The 20139-nt window shown below is 57.5% G+C and overlaps 1 protein-coding gene across 3 annotated transcripts; it reads left to right on the forward strand.

The window, feature by feature from the left end:
* The first annotated feature begins 299 nt into the window (after window positions 1-299).
* Window positions 300-7000, forward strand: AK2 (adenylate kinase 2). 3 transcript variants are annotated; one of them, XM_061358917.1, is made up of 7 exons: window positions 300-455; window positions 863-988; window positions 2650-2760; window positions 2841-2935; window positions 3705-3777; window positions 4306-4501; window positions 6305-7000. In XM_061358917.1, the coding sequence occupies exons 1-7, from the start codon at window positions 342-344 to the stop codon at window positions 6310-6312; spliced, it is 723 nt and encodes a 240-aa protein (XP_061214901.1). In that variant the 5' UTR covers window positions 300-341; the 3' UTR covers window positions 6313-7000. The 3 variants fall into 3 exon arrangements, with proteins under 3 accessions (XP_061214901.1, XP_061214900.1, XP_061214902.1); XM_061358916.1 differs by lacking the exon at window positions 6305-7000 and having other exon boundaries at window positions 4306-4751; XM_061358918.1 differs by lacking the exons at window positions 300-455; window positions 863-988 and adding an exon at window positions 2388-2566.
* Window positions 7001-20139: the final 13139 nt, after the last annotated feature.

Below are 20139 nucleotides of genomic sequence, written 5' to 3' on the forward strand. Positions count from 1 at the left end.
GCAGAGAGCAGGGCACCGTGCTGCGGAGCCCAGCAGTGTGCGGGCTGTGCCGTGACACACGGCCAGCACTGCCTGCAGCGCCAGGAGCACACCGAGCCCGCGGCCAGCGCGACCCGGGCCGGCGCGGCGCGCTCCCGCCACGCAGTGCCGCTCAACCCCGCCCACTTGCAGTGAAACCCCGCCCACTTGCAGCGAGACCACGCCCATTTCCCCCTTGCAAGCCCTCCCCTTCGCCGCTAAACCACGCCCATAGGCTACGAAGCCCGCCCATGAGTCACGCGGCTCCCGGCGTCCCCGCCCATTGGCCGCGGGGCGGGGCTGGCGCGCAGTCGGCGGCGGCCATGGCTCCGAGCGCGCAGCCGGGCGATAGCCGCGGGCAGGCCTCGGGTCCGGGGCTCCGCCGGGGCATCCGCGCGGTGCTGCTGGGCCCGCCCGGCGCGGGGAAGGGCACTCAGGTGAGGGGACACCGGGGGGCGGGCGGTGCTAACCGGAGCGGCGGCGGGACCGGCCCGCTCGGCTCTGGGGTGACGCCGGTGTCCGGCTTCGCTTCCCTTCGCCGAGGCAGCGGGGCGGGCGGCCTGCCCTGACCCGACCCGGGGGCTCCGTACCTCTTTCCGCTGCCGGCTCAGCCCTACGCCTGTACCCGTGCACTGGGGCTCTTTGTCCCGGTCCATTCTCTACGGGTGGCAGCGGGGACCCGGTATCCGGGCCCCGAAACCGGCGCTCTCCGCGGGCCCTGCCACGTGTTTGCCGGGCGCAGAGCGGCAACAAGGCCGCGCTGGGGCTCCGTCCTGTGGCTGGGCCTCAGCCCCTCGGAGCCCTCCCGCTGAGCACCCCCCGGTGTGTCTGTGTCCTCCCGCAGGCCCCGAAGCTGGCAGAGACCTACTGCGTGTGCCACCTAGCAACCGGCGACATGCTGCGGGCCATGGTGGCCTCGGGCTCCGACCTGGGCAAGCGCCTCAAGGAGACGATGGACGCCGGGAAGCTGGTGGGTACCGGGGGTGTGCTGGAATGGGAGCAGCCCAAAGCCACCTGGTAATTAGAAGCCTCGGTGACAAAGGGGAAGGAGGCAGATTGCAGGGCGGGGGTTTCCCTTCTCATTATCCTGCAGGAGTAAACACCCTCTCTAAACACCTCCCCTCCACAGTTGCTCCTTGCTTACCAGCAGCCTGTGTCCCTCTTTGTGCTAGGGTGGGGTGCAAGGGGTTCCCTAGTTCCTCAGCACTGTGGTGAAGCTTTATCCTTGAAGTTGCAGGCTGTTACAGTCAGGCTTTGTAGCTCTGGTCTCACTTCACATCGTACCTGGGCTCCTCTGGGCTGGATGACCTTGTTCAGAGGGTCCCAGCTCTGCATGAAGGCCATTTGTCTGTAATTGTAAGGCAAAAATAGATGCAGGGGTGTTGCTGAGCTAGTTACAGTGGGCACTGGGTAATGCCGTGCAAGAGAGATGCTTTGGATCCCCAGGGGACAAGAGCTGGGGCCTCTGACACACTGCTTTTCCAAGGGTCTTGCCAAAGTGACTGAAATACCTCATTAGGGACAGCAAATTGCAGTGATTTGCCCCAAAACAAAGGGGTATGGGGCAGATCTGGGCGCTGCTGCTGGCTCATGGGCTCACAGCCCCCCACAGAGACTTTGCAGGCCACAGGTTGGGAGGACAAAGTGGCGTAGCTCCAGCTTTCACTCCAGGCTTGCATTGCAACACCGAGCCTGCAATAGCCCAGCTGGTTATGAAAGATAGGGCTGTTATCTGCACTGCTGGTGCTATCTGCCACGTGTGTGTGGGGCAGCTCCACAGGGCTGCTGTGCAGGTACGGCCCAGCACCATGCTCTGGCTCTGTGATAACATGGCTGGGCCACAGCATGGCCTCAGGATGGGGCTTTGGGCTCGATGGGGAAGCAGAACCCCTGCCTCTGAAGGCAGTAATCAGGAACACACAGAAGGGGCTTGGTCCTTCCCCCAGGCTCCCCCCCACCCCAGCGCTTCCCATCCCAGGGTGCTTGTTTGTGTGTTGGCACAGCCTGGTCCCTGATCCTGCTGGGTCCCAGCTGCGGGTGTTGGGAGAAAACAGCTCTGCTCCTGTATAAACAGCTATTGTTGGGGCTGCTGTGCCTGTTAGTGCCTCCCAAAGGGCGCTAATCCTGCCGGTATGTGGGAAAAACCAGGCTGCCAGGGCAGAGCTTGTCAGCCATTGAAGGCATTTACCTTCACACCAGGTTTATGAGTCAATGAGCAACTGCTTCACCCTTCCTGGCTTCCGCAGGGCCCTGTGGGTGAAGGTACAAAGTAGCAGGAAGTAGAGGTTATGTTGTGACCTCCCTCATCTCCAGTTTGCCTTCAGGCTGCTGGTGTCCCTTGACACCCAGCAACCTTTGGAACAGAGATGTGGTAGCACTGGTCCAAGTCCCTGGTGTGGAATGTGGTGGTGGCTGCATGGTGGTGGGTGACACCCATGGCAGGGAATGCTTCAGGTCTGAACACGCAGCTTCCACCCTGTTAGCTCCTGTCTTGTGGCACCAGGGATGCTTGTTCAAACAGCCTGGTGTGAGTAGAGCAGCTCTGGACGTGCTGTGTGTAAAATCGGGGTGACCTAAAATCACTTGGGGTGAAAAAAGACCTTTAAGATCCCTCCTGTGCCCCCTTCCCAGGTGAGTGATGAGATGGTGGTGGAGCTGATCGAGAACAACCTGGACTCCCCTCCCTGCAAGAACGGCTTCCTCCTGGACGGCTTCCCGCGCACGGTGAAGCAGGCGGAAATGGTACGTGTGAGCATCTCCTCCCTCCCTGGACACCGGCTCCTCTGCCGCTGGCCTGCTGAGCTGGGTGCTTTCTGTTGCAGCTGGATGAGCTCCTGGACAAGAGGAGAGAGAAGCTGGACTCAGTCATCGAGTTCAGCATTCCTGACTCCTTGCTGATCCGGAGAATCACCGGACGGTAAATCCTTTTCTCCCACTCGGGATGTGGGGATTCCTGCTCTGTGTGGTGACCCAGGGCAGCCTTTAGGCTGTGCTCTTGCTCTTCTGGAGGTGTTGCTGCTCCTTTACACAGGAGAAGGCTCCAGCGAGCCCTTAAAACAGTCTTCCAGTATCTAAAGGGGGCTTACAGGAAATCTGGAGAGGGGCCTGTAGGGACAGACCAAGGGGAATGGCTTGAACCTGCCCGAGGGGAGACTGAGCTGAGCTCTTAGGCAGAAGCTCTTCCCTGTGAGGGTGCTGAGGCGCTGGCACAGGGTGCCCAGAGAAGCTGTGGCTGCCCCATCCCTGGCAGTGCTCAAGGCCAGGTTGGACACAGGGGCTTGGAGCAAGCTGCTCCAGTGGAAGGGGTCCCTGCCTGTGGCAGGGTTTGGAGCTGGAGGAGCTTTAAGGCCAAACCCCTCTGTGATTCTGTGTTTCTATATTTTAGCACTGCTGAGCATCCTGTCTGGGGTCAGTTGTGGTCCATGATGGCCCCTGTTTGCCTGGTGTCACCCTCTCATCTCCAGGAGCTGGCTCTCTTCCCCAGGAGAGCATAAAGTAAAAGCTCCATCTCTTAGCACAGCTGCTGGTTTTGTGCTCCTGAAGAGGCCCTTGGTACAGAAATAACCAGCAGGGCTTTTTTCTGAGCACAGAGAGGCTGATGGGGCTGCTCTTGCAGATGTTCAGATGCTGCTGAGTCTGAGGTTCAGGAGAGCTTGTCCTTTGCTGACTCTTGCTTTCTGTCTCAGGCTGATTCACCCAGCGAGCGGCCGCTCTTATCACGAGGAGTTCAGACCCCCGAAAGAGCACATGAAGGACGATGTATGTGAGCTCCCCAGGCTGCAGCTTCCCTTGCTTTGGGTTTAGCTGATGCTTTGCAGCATCCCTGGAAAAAACCTCATTGCTTTCCTTCTCTCCTGCCTCCTGCCCTGGCTTTCTGGGGAGCGTGGGGATCTGCCTGGGCAGCCTGAGGTGATGGCACGGGATGAGTGAAGGGAATGGCTGTTCCATGGAGCCATGCAGGACTCTGTCCATAGCTGAAGTTGCAGTGGGTTGTGACTCGTTTCCCTCCTGGGGAGCAACTGTAGCCTGCTCTTAAGGCTCCTTTGGCTGCTTTCAGCAAGCAGAGTGGTGTGTGGGGGAACGGCCACGATGCTGGATCCTCCTCTCTTCAGTGACTGCTCTGGGACTGCTTTGGCTGTGCTGGGTTCGCCCTGCAGACGCGGGCATCGCTCCTGCAGCTCAGGGCTGTGTCTGGAGGAGGGGAGCATGGGTTGTGAGAGCTGCAGAGCGAAGGGGGCAGTGTGCCAGGCTGCAGCCAGCTGGAGACTGTCCCCTTGCTTCTCCCAGGTCACTGGAGAGCCCCTGATCCGCCGCTCAGATGATAATGAAACAGCCCTGAGGACGCGCCTGAAGGCCTATCACACCCAGACCTCCCCCCTGGTGTCCTACTACAGCAAGCGTGGGATCCACACGGCCGTGGATGCCTCCCAGTCTCCTGACGTGGTGTTTGCCAGCATCCTGGCAGCCTTCTCAAAAGCGACATGTAAAGACCTGGTTATGTTCATTTAGGGCTCTGTCCCAGGACGGAGCTCTCTCGCTTTTCTCTCTGTCTCTCCACCTCTGTCTCTGGGGCCAGGGAGGGTGAAGAGCTGAGTAGAGTAGAAGAGGGGATGCGGCCCAAGGCAGGGCTGTGCTGATTCCCTATTAAAGGAGCTGTTAACGGTCTCTATCTCGGGATCTGTGTCTGCGGATGCCGGAGCTTTGGCCTCTAGAGGTCGCGGCGAGCCCGAGCATCCTCCGGCTCTAAAGGCTTTTGTTTCACTCTAGAAGGAGCTGAACTTCTGGCTGCTCCCCAGCAGGAGGTTGGGGAGCAGGCCTGGGTGCTGGGTAGGTGATGCTCTGTAGGCAATGACACACAGGGTTACTTTAGGAAGCAGTGAAGGGCTTTTGGTGTGTGTCATCTGGGGAGGGACAGTTTGAGTGCTGCTGCTCAGGGCTGGCTGAGAGCTTGTCCTGGTTCTGGGGGTGTTATTCTCTGTGGGGCAGGTTTACCTGAGAGCTCAGCCCATCTTCCTCCCATTCTGCTGGGGTTTTAGGGCAGGAGAGGGGGGGTAAGAGCTGGGGAGGTTTCAGCCTCTCCTCTGTGGGCCCTAATCTGGCAAATATTAGTGAGGTGCTTTCTGCTTTAGAAGTCTTTAGAGCCTAACAGTCAGTGTGGTGATCTGAGGACAAGAAAAGGACATGGGCTTTATCTCTTCACTCTTGCCTTGGCTTTGGCCAAGGAGATGAAGATGTGTTGAGCTGCTCCTGATCCCACAGCCTAAATAAAGCCTTATTGCCAAACAGATGCTTTCTCAAGGCCTGAGACAGCGTTATTAACCACTGGCTTCATGTGCCCTTGAGCCAGCCATCTTCGTTGTGAGCTCATGGAAAAGTCTTTGTTCCTTGGGCACATCCTGCTGCTCCCTTAGGATACTGTGTGCGGTGTCCTAGTGCCATTATACTGCTCTGTGGTGACCCTGCAGGGCTGCCAGTGGCCTTTGCCCATGTAGGACTCCAGCCTGGCCTGGAGGACCCTGCTGTCAGTGCAGACTGACCCAGATGAGACTTTGGCCTTTAGCCTTCCATGTGTTATGGAGTGATTTGGTGGTGGAATCCCCTCCTGTTTGGAGGAGTTGAGCTGTCTCCCTCCCACACTGAGCCCTGGGGACTGTGTGTCTGCTCTGGATGCCTCATCCTCTGGAATCCCTTGCTTTTGGGAGCTTCTCTTTTTGTCTGAGAATCACTCTCTTCAGGCATCCTTTTCATGGAAACCCACCTCTTCCAGTAAACTGGGAATACCATGGGGAACTGAAAGCACTTGACTTATTGTTCTTGAAAGCACGTGGCTGCAGGGAGACAGGGGTTGGAAGTGAATGGTGCTGGTTTCCTCAGCAGCCCTCGGGGTCCACTGGGATCCCCTAGATGGGGAGAGAGAGAGAAAGGGCAGCCCTAGTATGTGGCATAGGACTGTGGGGCTCTAGGGGAACGCGTGTTAGAGCTGCCCTGGCGTCCCTGTGACTATAAAGAAGGTCTGAGTGGAAGCAGCTTTTAGCTGAAAGCATCTTGAGAGAGCTCCCTGCACGCTGCTGTGATCCAGGGAAGGCTTCCCAAGCAGTTGACATTCCTGGATCTGGCCATGGTTTTCCTCCACAGCAAGAACAATGTGTTCTTCACTCTTCTTTCCTCCCTTTGTGCTCACTCTGCATCCAGCTCGCAGCCTTTTCCTGCCTTAAACCGTGATTACTTTGGGGGTTTTCTTTATTTTTTTTCCCTAAATCTATGTTTTTGTTCCCATTTATTCCAGCTGAGTGACTCCACGAAGCAGATGAGACACCACCACACGCTGCACACTGCTACAACACCCATTGCAGCAGGGAAGGGGGGGTATGACTGATGGGAGGGGAGGGAAGGAGGTGGTAGACAAGGGGCTTGGGGGCTGATTTGGTTGGCTTTTGGTTGGATTCCTTATTCAGCACAATCCTTGTGAAGAGGAGATGGGCTTCTCCTTCAAATCACTGACTGGGGAGGGAAAACCATGGCACAGGGTGAAGCATCCCCAGCAAAGACCAGGTCCCTGGCCTGTGAGGAGGGGAGAGGTAGATGCTGTCCCAGGCTTCTCTCCTTGAGGCCACTGCTGTGATTTCCTATCAGCGAGGACCAAACTGAGCAAATGACTCATGGAAAGGCCAAGGGGAAAACAAAAGGTGCCAGGTCTTTTCCTGGAAGTTTTGTTCCTGTTCTGCTGCATTCCTGAGCCCTGGCACAGGGACTGCTCTGGGCTGAGCAGAGGGGCTGTGGCTCTGTGCCTGCCTTGGCAATGGGGTGGCTTCACTGTGACCAAGCTGGAATTCTCACAATGCTGGAGAAATGCAAAAGAGCCTTTTTTCTTCCTGGGATGATTGCAGAGCTAACACTGAGTGGGGCTGGTTTTGCATTTCTTTTGAGCTCAAATGGTGCCTTTGTCTAACCTCTGAATCAATAAAAACCCCTTTACATTTTTGTACCTGTTGCTGTGTCCTCTTTGCCCTGCAGGCTATGGGAGAGGAGCTGGATGCCACTGTAGGCAACTAACACTGGGCCTGATCCTTTCTTGAGGATGTTCTGTGCAGTTGGAACTGTGGCTTGGGATTCCTCTTCTTCCTCTCCCCTGTTGGATGTGTTCTAATGCTTTATCACCATAGCAGTGGTGTCTTCTGCTTCGCTCTCCTGTTTCATCAGGCATGGCACTGAAAGCACTGAGACCTCTCTGTATCCTGACCCTTTCTGGCCAAAGCTCTGTTCAGGGATGGAATTCCAAACCTTTTCTACCTTCCCTTCACACTGCCAGTGCATGCAGGAGCTGATGTCATTTCCTTCTCTCCTCCTGCAGCAACTGGAAGCCTCATGCTTTATCTTCTGCTTCTGCTCGGTTGCTTTCTGCCTTTTGTAGATTCTTGTGTCTCTTTGTTCCCCTCCACTGGTGCTTCTTGAAGTACCAAGGGTAAAATCTGCTCTGACACACAGAACAAGAGCAGTTCCTCGCCTCCCTTTACCCTGTTTCTGTGCTCTGAGGGGTTTAGCACCTCTCTACCTCCACTTAGCATTCCCTCCCTGTTGAAGGCAAGTTTGTGGTGTCCTTCCCTTGTTTCTTTCATTGATGGATGTTAAGCCAGGCTCTTCCTCATTGTTTGGGATTGTGTCCTCTACTGCTTGCCTGCTGCTGTTTAAAACCTGTTCTGCCTGCTCCTCCTGGCTTTCCAGTACGTGGGATGGAAGAGTCCTGGCTCCTCTGAGCTGGGCTGCTTCTGTCTGATCGTTACCTAAGTGTGGAGCATGGAATGAGCTGTGGGGAGGCTGTTTACCTCCAGCCTCCATCCTCTGTAGCTGCTCTGTGACCCATCTCTCTCATGCTGCCCTTGACTCTCCCTCCGCGCATGCTGCTCTGCAGGTGCTGCAGCTCCCTTCTGTTCCCCCATTCCGTTCCAGCAAGCTGCTTATCAGGCACTCATTTGAAAACTCTGCTCATGTTTCAGCCTCACAATTATTCAGCAGCTATAAAAGGGGAAAAATCCTATTTATAGCCCAAGGACCAGCATCAAATAGGACACTGAATTCTCGCTGATAGAGGAAGTGACCTGTTCTCTAATGCAGAGAGATTTCTGCTGAAAAGAAGCAGCCTCTTGGATGGGGGAGGGCTGAGAAGCTCTGGGCCATTGCTTCCCATTAAAAATGTGCTGCAGTCCTAAAAATACAGGATCTGCCCTTTTCCCCTCCTGCTGCTGGAGCCATCTGTGGCAATGGGAGCGCAGGAAAACCTTTGTGGGGAGTAAGAATGAGCCCAATGACTCCTGAGGGTCTGGTTTGGAGCTGGGCTTGTGTTTCTGCTCCATACCTGAGCTCTGACCTTGATTTCGGAAGGAGAAGTGACCCCGAAGGGCACCTGCTGTGGGCAAGCAGCACAGAGCCCCTGTCTGTACAGTTTGTATCATGGTGCACATGGGCATAGCCCTGAGATGGGAAGAGCAGAGGGGCTGAGGAGCAAAGAACTTGTGGAGAGCAGTGAATGGAAGGGGTGTAAAGGGGAAGGAGCACCAGGGACACGGGTGGGAATGGCTGTGGATGAGGTGAGTGCCTGTTCTGCCTGGGCCTGCTTCCCATGGCTGCCTCTGCCCTCCCTTCCAGGCAGGTTAAGCCACGATCTGTCCCTAGCCTTTGCCTGCCCCTGCTCCCTGTTGTCACCGTGTCCTTCCCCTGCTCCCCAGGCTCTTGAGGAAGAGCTGCAGTGGGTGATACCAAGCGAGGCGCCGGGAGGTGGAGGACCGGGGGCCGGGATTCCCCCTCCTGTCGCTGTGGCAACGGTGGGGAAGAAGGGAAGGGAAAGGAAGGGAAGCAGCAGCGGGGTGTGATGGGGCGGCTGCGGAGGCCGGGCCGGGCCGGGCTGACATCACACCGGGAGGTGGCGCAGGGGGAAGGCGAGTGGGAAAGGGAGAGCCGGGGAGAGACTGCGGAGGGAAGGAAGAGCTGCAGCGGGAGAGGTAAGGGATGCTCCGGGGGCAGCAGGGGGGGATCTGCTGGGATCGCATCCTGCCCTGGCTTCTTTCTGATGGCGCTCGGGCAGCAGCAGCGTTACACAATGCGCTGGCTGGGCGAATCCATCCCCCCAGTGTAGCAGTGTGTGTCCCTGATGCTGTGCGGGGTGGGCTGAAGGGAGTGGGAAGCAGCCCTGGTCCCTCTCTGCAGCAGGGGATCAAGGCGCTCGCTTGGAATCATTGGTTAAAGGAACGAGGAGCTTGCAGCCCCTGAGCTGCTGCACTGGGAGCCAGCCCAGCAGCGTGTGTTTGCAGTGGGGAGCCTGAGCTGCAGCTCTCCAGAGCTCTCAGCACTTACCCTGCCCTTGCAGGAGGCAGTGGCTGTGGGGAAGGCAGCCAGGGTGCACAGTTGGTGCTGGGAGCGCTCTGGATGCGGATCCGGGGGATCTGGAAGGCAAACCAAAGTGCTTGGATCCACTCTGGATGCTGTGTTGCCTTTTAGCGGTTGCATAACGGGATCTGGTCTGTGAGGGGAGAGAACAAGGGGTGACGGTCACCTCTGTGCCCTGCAGCATCCCTGCACTACCCCTGTGCTGGCCCAGGGCCCGGGGGTGGGATTTCAGCTCTTCCTAAGCCTAAAGCTGGGCTTGAACACTTGAACAAGCTGCTGGGTTTACAGCTCCATGGCAGGGGTGTGTGGACTCTGCCCTACACGCAGGCAGCGATAGCAAAGCAGAAAGGGGGTTCATTAGCACCCACTCCCTCTGTGCTAAGCTGACTTGCACTCAGCCTTGAGGTGTATGTGAGCGAGGAAAGGACATTGGGGTCCAAAGCCCGGTGCTGTGGGGGTCAGAAAGCAGTTCTGTGCTGGAGGTGACAGAGGCACAAAGCAGATGCTGGGGAGGGCTGCAGAAACCTTGTTTGAAATCCAAGAGCAGGGAGAGGCTGATGCTCCCGTCACAACCCTGCTGGGAAACAGCACATTTCCCGTGTTTCCCATGGCGTGTAAAGGGCTGGGGGCTCAGTGTGGCCATGGAGAAATGCAGCCAGCAATGCTTGAGAGTACATGCGAGAGCAGAATGGCAGTCAGGAGCAGAAAGATGCTTTAGGGAGGGATATTGCTGTGGGATGAAGGCACAGATGCTGCTGGGTCGATGGGGGGGCACTGGGCAGGGGCCTGGTGTGCTGGGTGATGGTAACTGCAACCAGCAACAGCTTGTGCTGCTGTGGGGCTTGTGTGGGAGCAGGGCTGGAGGCTGCAGCGCTCTGAGCCCTCGCTGGGAGGGAGCCATGGGGGGAATGGCACCAGGAGCTCCTTCAGCAGCGGGGCCAAGTCACCCCTCCTGTTCTTGCCCTTCTGCACTGCCCCATTGGCTCTCCCTGCTGCTCCCCCTGCACTTGCCTGCACTGCAAAAGGGATGATCATGGGATCATAGCCTGGCATCTGCACATCAGCTGAAGCAGCTGGGTCTGACGTGCTCGTAGTGCCTTCATGCAGGCCTGTTCCCTGCTGCGTTACCTGGGAGGTGTCACTCTGGGTACGCAGGAACATGGCAGTAAATGGGAACCAGTGCTCTGCCGGGTGCTGGCTCCAGCACAAACCCTCCTGGGAAAACAGGCTGGGAGCTGAGAGCCTCTGCAGCGCCTGAGCCTCAGGGAGGAGCTGCCCTTGTGCCAGTGTCCAGAGAGGGCCCTGGGAGCTGAGCCAGGCCCTGGGAGACGTCTCAGTGCTTCCCATTCCAGCGTCTGTCCTGAGTGCGCTGCAGCCGATGCTTCCTTGTTCCTTTGGCAGGGATGCAAACCGGAGCCTGCCTTGTGTGTGTCTGCACCCCTTATCTGGTGCCACCGGGAGCAGGCAGCTGGCTCCAGGAGAGCAGGGTGCCGTGTTCCCACTGCTGCCTGCCCTGCGGTCCCTCTATAGCCTCTCCCCAAAGCCAGGCTGAAATGGCCTTCTGCTGAGGCAGCTGTTTGTGTCACAGCTGAGCTTACTTCAGTGATCAATAGCTCTCAATGGATCTTACCCCTCTGGCCAAGTCAGCGTTTCTGTCTTTGCTCTAAACCTGCTCCTAAACCTCTAAATCTCAGCCTGGGGGGGATATGGGTGCATCCCAATCTGCCTGCACCGGACCCTGCTCCTCTCCTTTCCTCTCCTCCTGCCAGCATCACTTCTCTTTGAAGCTAAGCAAGAAGGGCTGGAAGCAAATGGAGCCATCTGACTCCCTTAGGTGCCAGCCCTCTCCTGGCTCTGCCCCAGCAGCTCATTCCCTGTGCTTGCCCCTCTAAGGAGGGCAGTGAGGACCCTCAATGGGATCCTCATGGCGCTGCTGATCCAGCTCCCAGTCCATGGGCTGGCTGTCGGCGGCAGGACCCGTATCCCAGAGAGCCAGGGCTGGACCGCAGGCAGCCCAGAGCAAGGCTCCATGGCTGCCAAGAGGAGAAGGCACCGACCCCCTGGAGCTGGATTTCCAATGGATCCAGGTCAGCAGCCGAGGGCTGGGGCTGCCGCAGGCTCCGGGCTTTGCTGTGCCATGAGCTGCGCGTCCCACAGTACCACAGTATCACAGTATGTTAGAGATTGGAAGGGACCTCAAAAGCTCATCCAGTCCAATCCCCCTGCCGGAGCAGGAACACCTAGATAAGGTTACACAGGAACGTGTCCAGGCGGGTTTTGAATGTCTCCAGAGAAGGAGACTCCACAACCTCCCTGGGCAGCCTGTTCCAGTGTTCCGTCACCCTCACTGAGAAGAAGTTTCTTCTCAAGTTTAAGTGGAACCTCTTGTGTTCCAGTTTGTACCCATTGCCCCTTGTCCTGTCATTGTTTGCCACTGAGAAGAGCCTGGCTCCATCCTCGTGACACTCCCCCTTTATATATTTATATACACTAATAAGGTCACCCCTCAATCTCCTCTTCTCCAAACTATAGAGACCCAGCTCCCTCAGTCTTTCCTCATAAGGGAGATGCTCCACTCCCTTCATCATCTCAGTTGCCCTGCACTGGACTCTCTCCAGCAGGTCCCTGTCCTTCTTGAACTGAGGGGCCCAGAACTGGACACAATATTCCAGATGAGGTCTCACCAGGGCCGAGTAGAGGGGAAGGAGGACCTCTCTCGACCTACTAACCACCCCCCTTCTAATACACCCCAGGATGCCATTGGCCTTCTTGGCCACAAGGGCACAGTGTCGGCTCATGGTCACCCTGTCGTCCACCAGGACCCCCAGGTCCCTCTCCCCTACACTGCTCTCTAACAGGTTGTTCCCCAGCCTATACTGGAACCTGGGGTTGTTCCTGCCCAGAACAGCAGAAAAGGTCACCAGAAAAGGTCACAGAGACCCGAGAGGAAGCCACGTCCCCCCTTGCTCCACCTCACACACGCTCCTATTGCCATCTCTTGCTTGCCAAACGCAGGAGCAAGCCCTGGGGCTCAAAGCCTTGGCTGGTCGGATGGGGAAGAGGCATCAGGGCTCTGCTCCCTGCTCCGTGCTCACTGCCGGGTTCTCCAGCTGCGATCCTGGTGCTCGTCCCATGCTGACAGCACTGCTCGTACATGGCTAGGGCTGGGCAGCACCCTTGGGTGCTGGCAGGTCCATGGGAAGTGGGTGGGAATGGCTGGAGCAGGAGCCCCAGCCTGGGCTGCACGTACAGGGGCTGGCTCCACCTTGGGAGGCTTTACTCCAGCCACACGTGAGGGCAGGGACAGGCCCCATAAAGGCTCTGCTGGTTTGAAGCAGGGCTGTGATTGCCAGCACTTACCCCTGAGGGACTGGAGGGCTTCACTGGGGAGGAAACGGACTTGATGGAATCATAGAATCAGCGTGGGTTGGGTTGGAAGGGACCTTAAAGCTCCTCCAGCCCCAACCAGTGCCACTGGCAGGGACCCCTTCCACTGGAGCAGCTTGCTCCAAGCCCCTGTGTCCAACCTGGCCTTGAGCACTGCCAGGGATGGGGCAGCCACAGCTTCTCTGGGCACCCTGTGCCAGCGCCTCAGCACCCTCACAGGGAAGAGCTTCTGCCTAAGAGCTCAGCTCAGGCTCCCCTCGGGCAGGTTCAAGCCATTCCCCTTGGCCTGTCCCTACAGGCCCTTGTCCCAAGCCCCTCTCCAGGTTTCCTGCAGCCCCTTTAAGCACTGGAGCTGCTCTAAGGTCTCCCCTTCAGGAGCCTTCTCTTCTCCAGGCTGCCCCAGCCCAGCTCTCTCAGCCTGGCTCCAGAGCAGGGATGCTCCAGCCCTCGCAGCATCTCCAACCTGAACTCCAGTCTGAACCCATCACCCGGACACCTCCTGCTCCCATTCCTGTGGGGCACAGCTCAGGATCCAGGCTGCTGAAGGCAATGCACAGATGGCCTCAGCCCCACAGGGCAGCGGGGTTGCTCCTGGTGGTGAAGGGGTGAGGGAGAGCAGGAAGAAGAGGAATTTCCTGGCTGTGGTAAAGGTGGGCTCTGCCTGGGGAGAAGTTAGGGAGGATGAGGGAGGGCAGGGCAGAGCAAACCCCCTTTACCTCTGCGTGCTGGCCCAGGAGGGAAGGACACCCCAAAGCACAGCTCCCCTCTCCCTGCCCACCTCGTTGTGCTGCAGGGATTGCAGAGCACTGGGGAACCGAAGGGCAGGCTGGGGAAAGAACTCAGCCAAGCCCCGATGCAGGTGATTGTCAGGGACACACACAGGGGTTAGTGCTGGCTCAGCCCTCTGGAAAATGACTCCCGTTTTCCTTGCTGCGGGGCCAGAGCCCTGTACTGGGAGCGCTGTGCTGGGAGTGCTGAGAGTGCTGGGAACACTGTACTGGGAGCACTGTGCTGGGAGTGCTGAGAGTGCTGGGAACACTGTACTGGGAGCACTGTGCTGGGAGTGCTGGGAACACTGTACCGGGAGCACTGTACTGGGAGCACTGTACTGGGAGCACTGTGCTGGGAGTGCTGATAGTGCTGGGAACACTGTACTGGGAGCACTATGCTGGGAGTGCTGATAGTGCTGGGAACACTGAACTGGGATCACTGTGCTGGGAGTGCTGGGCTGGGAGTGCTGATAGTGCTGGGAACACTGTACTGGGAGCACTGTGCTGGGAGTGCAGTGCTGGGAGTGCTGGGAGTGCTGGGAACACTGTACTGGGAGTGCTGGGAACACTGTACTGGGAAAACTGCTGGGAACACTACTGGGAGTGCTGGGAGTGCTGTGCTGGGAGCACTGTACTGGGAGCATTGTGCTGGGAATGCTAGGAACACTGTACTGGGAGTGCTGGGAACACTGTACTGAGAAAACTGCTGGGAACACTGTACTGGGAGTACTGGGAGCGCTGGGAGCACTGTACTGGGAGTGCTGGGAACACTGTACTGGGAAAACTGCTGGGAACACTGTACTGGGAGCACTGTACTGAGAACACTGCTGGGAACACTGTACTGGGAGCACTGTGCTGGAAGTGCTAGGAACACTGTACTGGAAGTGCTGGGAACACTGTACTGGGAAAACTGCTGGGAACACTGTACTGGGAGCACTGTGCTGGGAGTGCTGGGAACACTGTACTGGGAGTGCTGGGAGCGCTGTACTGGGAGTGCTGGGAACACTGTACTGGGAGCACTGTACTGGGAGTGCTGGGAACACCGTACTGGAAGCACTGTGCTGGGAGTGCTGGGAACACCGTACTGGGAGTGCTGGGAGCGCTGTGCTGGCAGGGTGCAGGCAGGAGCTGTTCCTTCTTTCTTTCCTTCTCTCTCTCCCCCCTCTGACAGCTGTTCCTGGTTATGGGAATGTTCCCCAGGCAGCTCTGGGCAGGAGATGCCTTTCCCAGCGCTGACCACATTGGGCTCTTCCTTCCTCTTTCCAGCTCCTGACAGCGGTCCCAGGCCTGGGGCCATTGGAGTCTTGGCAAAGCACTGCCCTTCCCTGCTCCTCTGCCTCAGGAATGCTCAGGAGAGGCCCACGGCTGTGTGCTGGGAGGGGGGTGATGCCTTCATCAGATCCTTCATCAGGGACTCCTTGGCCTCACATCCGGACAGTTCCCGAGTCGATTCTGTTCCCAAAGCACAAAGAAACCGGGAGCACTGGGAGCAGCCCTGCGGTGGGGATCTGTACCCCGCAGTGTGAGGAAACCCTGTTCCCAGCACAGAGATCCTCACCCCAGCTGCTGTCCCTGGCCCCACAGTGCAGGAGGGACATCCCGGCTCGCAGCAGAGCAGGAGGGACATGATGGCATCTTGCAGGGAAGTCGTTAGTTCTTGTCCCATCTGATGCAGAGGCCAAGGGAGTGTCCATGGCACGGACAAGGGAACACTGGGCAAAGCTTAGCGAACACAGGAAGGAGCCAGTAGGGTTTCCTGGGTGTCCAAAGCTGAGCAAGGTTTGTGAAGGGGTCAAGCATCCCTGGAGGCAGCAAGGTACCGGCAATGACAGCTGCAGCAGGGCAGGAAACAGGGGTCCAGAGCTTCAGCTGGTTTTGAAAAGAGCACAACTGCAGTCCTGGTGTCCTCAGCATCAGGACACGGAGCTGTTGGAGCACATCCAGAGGAGGCCATGAGGATGCTCAGGGGCTGGAGTAGCTCCTGTATGGAGCCAGGCTGAGAACATTGGGGCTGTTCAGCCTGGAGAAGAGAAGCTGCGTGGAGACCTCAGAGCAGCTTCCAGTGTCTGAAGGGGGCCTATAGGGATGCTGGAGAGGGGCTCTGCATCAGGGACTGGAGTGACAGGACAAGGGGTGATAGGTTCAGACTGAAACAGGGGATATAAAGCATCTCTTCCCTGTGAGGGTGCTGAGGCGCTGGCACAGGGTGCCCAGAGAAGCTGTGGCTGCCCCATCCCTGGCAGTGCTCAAGGCCAGGTTGGACACAGGGGCTTGGAGCAAGCTGCTCCAGTGGAAGGGGTCCCTGCCCGTGGCAGGGGTTGGGACTGGATCAGCTTTAAGGTCCCTTCCAACCCAAACCAGGCTGGATTCTCTAACCAGCAGGAAAGGGAAGTTACTCCGCAGCAGGTACTTGGCACTCTCCTTGCCCAGCCAGCATTGGCCACCCAGAGGCAGCCGCAGAAGCGGGTGCATTCAGGTCACATCCTACCCAGAAGGTTCCGAGTTCCCTGGAAAGCCCAAATGGTGCAAGTGGGCTAAGGCAGAAGGAAGCCGTGTGGCTGATGCCAAGGTCAGTCTGAAGAGCTTCCTCCCTCTGTTCCGCTTTTGTTGTGTGGAAAAGCAGGAAGCTGGTTTGGGGAGCTCGAGCAGAGGTCACTGAGCAGTTACCAGCCCGGTCCTGGGTGGCAGGAGGGTGTTAGCACCGAGTACTCCACTCCCCCCTAACAGCACCCAAGGACAGAATGGCCTCGCTCCTGGTTTCAGAGCTCAGGGAGAAATCCTGCCCCCAGAGCTGAGCTCAGTAAAGAGTTGGTGACTTGGGGAGGAATTGCAGCCCACAGCAACCTTTGGAATGGCTTTGAGAGCTGGGTAAGTCAAATCTGATAACTGCCTTGGAAAGGTCCTGATGGTTTTATGAGCTTTCGTAACGTCTGTACTTCTGTACCCAGGCAAGGGTCACCAGACTGCTCCCAGGCAGGAGCAGATCCCCTTGGAGGGATACAGAGAGTTCTCTTCCTGTCTTTCCTGTCCTGCTGGTATGGCCATTGCTCACCTTCTGTAAAGCACCAGAATGACCCCAGGCTAAAGCAGCATTGGCTGGAGCGCAGAGCAGAGCATGTGGCCTCTTCCCAGGTACCCCACTTTGGGATGAGAATGAGCTGGAGGTGCCAAGGACACTTTGCCTCCCAACCAAAGAAGTGCAGGGCTGTCACTCAGGGGAAGGAAGTGCCACATCTGTGTCCTCAGGGGCACAAGCAGAAGGGTTTGAGCCCGTTGCTAATATTCTCCCTGATGGTGCTGAAGAGACCTGGGATGCTCAGGGCTCCCTGGGACCTGCTGGCAAGTGATGGATGTGGCTCCCCCCCTACCAAGACAGAAACAGTCCCTTTCCCTTCTCTTACCCTGCCTTTCCTGTCCCCAGCCCCAGTGCAGGGCTGCGATGGTTGGATGGTGGCTCTAAAGGGTGGCATTTCACAGTGTCCCTCCATGGCCATTGCTGAAGTGGCTCTGGGTAAAGGAGAGGCCCCTGCTCTTGTCCTTGATGAGACCTTTCTCTTCCCAAGTGCTTTGTGGGGTTGAGGCTCAAGCCTCCATCGAGGCCCAGCAGCCATAGGGACAAGCTTCAGGCACCACCAGCCCATGACAGCAGGTCCCCCCGGTGCTCAGGTCACTGGATCCTTCTCCCATTAGCAGGGAGCAGTGGATTAAACCCTGGCAACAGGGACAGTGCAACACGCAAGCCCCTAAACTGCAGCCCCTGCTCTGCTCCACAGCAAAATAGGTCGTGCATCAGCAAATGAAAACAGACAGATGGTGTCTGCTAAGACAGCTTAGTTCATGGCCTGCGGGATTAACTCACTGCTTCTCATGTCTGCAGCACAGAGGAAATGGGTGGCTCGGGTGGAGGAAACGTGTGGTGTGCCCAGCCCTACCTGTGTCTGCAGGATGCACCAGTGGGAAGGATGGCAGAGATGCTGAGGGGTTCTGAGCTGCGGCTGCAGGGGATGGGGGGGTCTCTTTGGGGGTCTGGGCTCTACAAGCAGTGCTTTGGCCCATGCAGCTCTGCTTCCCCCACTCCCATGGCAAAAGGGAGAGGTGCTGGGCTGTGCAGGGACCCCCAGCAAGGACAGGGACTCCAAGTGTGCTCTGTGCAGGAGGAGCCCACAGCTCCCTGCCCTGAGCCAGCTGCAGGACAGGCTCCAGTTCAGCCTTTTGAGCTCCCCAGCGCACACACGTCTGCAGCAGGAAGGCAGAAAGCTGAGGCAGAAGCCTCAGGTCTTTTCAATGGCTCCTCTGTGACACACTGTTCTCCTTTCCTGGAAACCAGGCCAGTGCCTCACTGTTCTGCTTGCAGAAACCAAGCCCCGTGCCACCGCTGGAGCTTCTCTGCATCTGCTCTCTTGAGGGCAGAACAAACCCTTCCTCAGTATCACAGTATCACAGTATGTTAGAGATTGGGACCTCAAAAGCTCATCCAGTCCAATCCCCCTGCCGGAGCAGGAACACCTGGATAAGGTTACACAGGAACGTGTCCAGGCGGGCTTTGAATGTCTCCAGAGAAGGAGACTCCACAACCTCCCTGGGCAGCCTGTTCCAGTGTTCCGTCACCCTCACTGAGAAGAAGTTTCTTCTCAGGTTTAAGTGGAACCTCTTGTGTTCCAGTTTGTACCCATTGCCCCTTGTCCTGTCATTGTTTGCCACTGAGAAGAGCCTGGCTCCATCCTCAGGACACTCCCCCTTTATATATTTATATACACTAATAAGGTCACCCCTCAGTCTCCTCTTCTCCAAACTATAGAGACCCAGCTCCCTCAGTCTTTCCTCACAAGGGAGATGCTCCACTCCCTTCATCATCTTAGTTGCCCTGCACTGGACTCTCTCCAGCAGGTCCCTGTCCTTCTTGAACTGAAGGGTCCAGAACTGGACACAGTGCTCCCCCAATGGGTCCTTGAAGATTTCACCTTGCTCCTTGCTGCACCCCAAGCACCAGGGAGAGGAGGAGGGGAGAGGAGAGGAGAGGAGAGGAGAGGAGAGGAGAGGAGAGGAGAGGAGAGGAGAGGAGAGGAGAGGAGAGGAGAGGAGAGGAGAGGAGAGGAGAGGAGAGGAGAGGAGAGGAGAGGAGAGGAGAGGAGAGGAGAGGAGAGGAGAGGAGAGGAGAGGAGAGGAGAGGAGAGGAGAGGAGAGGAGAGGAGAGGAGAGGAGAGGAGAGGAGAGGAGAGGAGAGGAGAGGAGAGGAGAGGAGAGGAGAGGAGAGGAGAGGAGAGGAGAGGAGAGGAGAGGAGAGGAGAGGAGCTCCCTGCCCCATCACACCAGCTCCATGCCACAGACACCACCAGCCCAGCGTGGCCAGGCCAGGCAGCTGCCTGCTCTCAGAGGTGTTTGCCCCCCTGGTTCCTCCATCCCCAGGCAGCTGTGGCAGGCACTGGGGTTTTCTCCAGTGACCAGTTTGCCTGTGTTTATGCCTACAGCAAACACAGACCCGTCTGTTAACGGCTTGGGTGAGCAGGGAGCCCGGCTGCTTCCTCCTGGGCAGGGATCAGCCCTGATGGCAGCACCCTCCTGTGCTAAACCTTCTCACTTGTAAATCCCCTGTCATTAAGTCCAGCAGGTCAGCAGGAAGAGTGACTCGAGAGCAGGGATCATTGCTGCTTCTATCCCCAAGGCCGTACAGCCAGCGTGCAGGTACATGAAGGAGCCACAACAGCCTGTGCTTTATTACAGAAGGAAATGCTGTTTTGTAGAGGGGAAAAGCATGCCGGGTTACTATTACAAGTACTTGCTTAATGCTCCCTACCTTTATGTCACTGCTGAAGTAGATGGGAGTTATCTGTGAGTCCCTCTGGAGTCTTCTTTCAATGCACATGTCAGTGCAAGAAGTGATGGAGCCATCCTGGCTGCTGGGCCCTGGGGCAGACAGGGTGCTGAGCATGGGCACATGGAGGCTCCAAGTTCTTCCCCCTCCAAATCTCCCTCCCTCCCACCTCTTCTATCAGCCACTGACAACACTTGCCTTGCCTGTAGGCAGCTCCCAAGCTTCCACGATGATTCCCTGCTCCCCACACCCCCATCGCTGGGATCGTGCTGGGTTTTGAGGAGGGGGAGCAGCGCTGCTCTGTCTGCTCTGCCGGAGACACGCCGTGCTTGCTTCCAGAGAGCTTCATGTGGTAGCTCGCTCCCAGGATTTCACATGACAGCCTCTTCCCCGGGAAGCCACAGCAGGGAGTGGAAGATTGCTGCGCCGTGCATGTGGGTGTGAGGAAGGAGCAGGGTGGGATGGGGAGATGGAGGGCAGAGGAGGGGGAATCACAGCCTAAACCAGAACAAATCCTCTCGGAAAAGCCTTGAATTTCTGAACTCGGGGCTCCCCTTTCCTGCCTTTCTCTCTCCATTTAAAAGGATGTCAATCCTTAAGCATGGCAGGGAAAAAGGAGTCAAGTGGAATTAGCTCTTCCTTCCTTGAACACATCTCAGGGGACCACGAGAGGCAAAGAGCACATGAACTAACGAGACAGACCCAGATGTGCACCCTGGGGAGAGCCCTCCCCGCCATGGTGTGCTCCCCAGAGAGCCATAACCCACCGTT

This window comes from Neopsephotus bourkii, unplaced genomic scaffold, assembly GCF_033783945.1.
Source record: "Neopsephotus bourkii isolate Nb327-2 ecotype Australia unplaced genomic scaffold, CSIRO-AGI_Nbou_v1 NB_959, whole genome shotgun sequence".
Taxonomy (NCBI): Eukaryota; Metazoa; Chordata; class Aves; order Psittaciformes; family Psittacidae; genus Neopsephotus; species Neopsephotus bourkii.